Source organism: Takifugu rubripes, chromosome 18 (assembly GCF_901000725.2).
Source record: "Takifugu rubripes chromosome 18, fTakRub1.2, whole genome shotgun sequence".
Taxonomy (NCBI): domain Eukaryota; kingdom Metazoa; phylum Chordata; class Actinopteri; order Tetraodontiformes; family Tetraodontidae; genus Takifugu; species Takifugu rubripes.
This window is the reverse complement of record NC_042302.1, coordinates 5,318,159-5,319,852: the sequence shown is the minus strand read 5'-3', so window position 1 is coordinate 5,319,852 and position 1,694 is coordinate 5,318,159. Positions and strand designations below refer to the sequence as shown.

Here is a 1,694-nt window from a genome sequence, read left to right as displayed (position 1 = left end):
AACCTCTGTCTGTGTGAATGAACAGATTTGAACGGTGATCTAGAAATCCACTAGTGTCAAATAGGAAAGATTAAAACTTTAAAATAACATAAATATATATGTATCTGCAAAGGGCGCGTTCTGGGTTCGATTAGTAAGCCTTCTTTGAGTTGCGTCATAACCCTGCGTCTGTCAGAAAGTCGCCCTCGTGTCTCTTGTATACATTTTTTTAAAACTCAAATGGCATCAACTGATCAAAATATAGATAAAACGGTCACAGCAAAAGATGACATTTCGAAAAAAAACATGCATAAAGCGCAAGGTGTTAAAAAGAAGAGGAAATGGATCCCCGAAAACAAGATGTTTAAAGGAAGTCTAAAAGAAGGTCAGTTTCCCCACAAACCGCTGATGACAACACAAACAGTTATTTAAACATTTTTAATATTTGAGGTTTCATTGGTTTACCCTCTCGAAATAAGTAATAACGCGATGTCCACTGTGGAAACACTATGTCTACTTCAGTGGAAAAAGTAGATTTTCCTCTCTTGTTTTGTGGTTTCAGGTCAAGGATTTGCTTTCAAGAGGAAACAGAAGTTTAAACATGACTACAAGAAGCTCCTGCACAAGGAAAGGAAAAATAAAAATAAGCCAGAGTCCAAAACTCTTTACACGCAGGACAAATACCCAGAACACCTGAAACACCTGTACATGGCCGAGGCTGAGAAGCTGAAGAATGAGGTGTGGATGCACCGAGTAAACAGGAGTAAAGAGAGGATGAGAGTGCACGAAAAGGAAGAGGAGAAGGGAGAAAATGCTGACGCAGATGTCGATGAAGGTGCCCCTGGGTGCCAGAGGGATTCCGCCCAGCCAGAAACCAGTGGAGGAGCTGAGCAGACAGATTCGGTGCCTGGGAACCAGCAACCAGCAGCAGCCACGCAAAGAGAAAGGTGGGATTATTATATTATTATCAGTAATGAAGCCTTCGTGTTTGATGACATTGAGCATTGGATCATTTTAATCTCGCCTAGTCTTCCAATAAGCAACCGCATGAGGAAAAAACAGCAGAAGAAGACGTCTTATGAGAGAGCCAAGGAGGCGTTCGAGGCGGCCAGCGAAAAACGCAGAAGAAAGAAGGAGGTGATGTCATTAAAAAAAAATTATTATTATAGGGAACAATCAGTAACTTCAGTAAAATGTCCGGCATGTTGACATTACATGTTGGTTTTTGTTCCGTTTTAGGAGTTCCTGAAGAACAAACAGCAGAGAGAAGAAGCCATTGAGCGGTACAAAAAGAAAAAGATGGAAAACTTTCAGATCCTCAGCAGAAAGACAAAGAAAGGACAGCCCAATCTCAATCTCCAAATGGAGTATTTGCTTCAAAAGATCCAGGGACCTGGAAAGTGAACTCTCGAGTCAAGGAGACACAGTGGAAACGGACTGATGGACTGGATAATAATGTTCCAGAACAATCCTGGCTCGCATGTTTGATCTGTTTGAAATGTGGAGTTTTTGTACAGTGTGTTCCCCTTCGTCGCCACAAGGGGGCGCGGTAGGACACAAAGTGGAAAACACAAGCGGCGATTTTCCTTCCAATAAATGATAAAAGATTTATTAAACTGTTTAAGTTTCTTTTTTTTTAAAAAAAGTTCTATATCTAGACGTATGTAACAGCAACTCTAATAACCACTTAAGTGTGCATTAAAAAGACGAGTTAT

General features: G+C 40.7%; 1 protein-coding gene across 1 annotated transcript; it reads left to right on the top strand.

Annotated features, from left to right (window-relative positions):
* Nucleotides 1-101: 101 nt before the first annotated feature.
* On the top strand, nt 102-1,590 carry ccdc59 (coiled-coil domain containing 59). Its single transcript, XM_003972861.3, has 4 exons — nt 102-364; nt 542-926; nt 1,008-1,116; nt 1,219-1,590. Exons 1-4 carry the CDS (start codon nt 220-222, stop codon nt 1,381-1,383), a joined length of 804 nt encoding a protein of 267 aa, XP_003972910.3. The 5' UTR covers nt 102-219; the 3' UTR covers nt 1,384-1,590.
* The last annotated feature ends 104 nt before the right edge of the window (nt 1,591-1,694 follow it).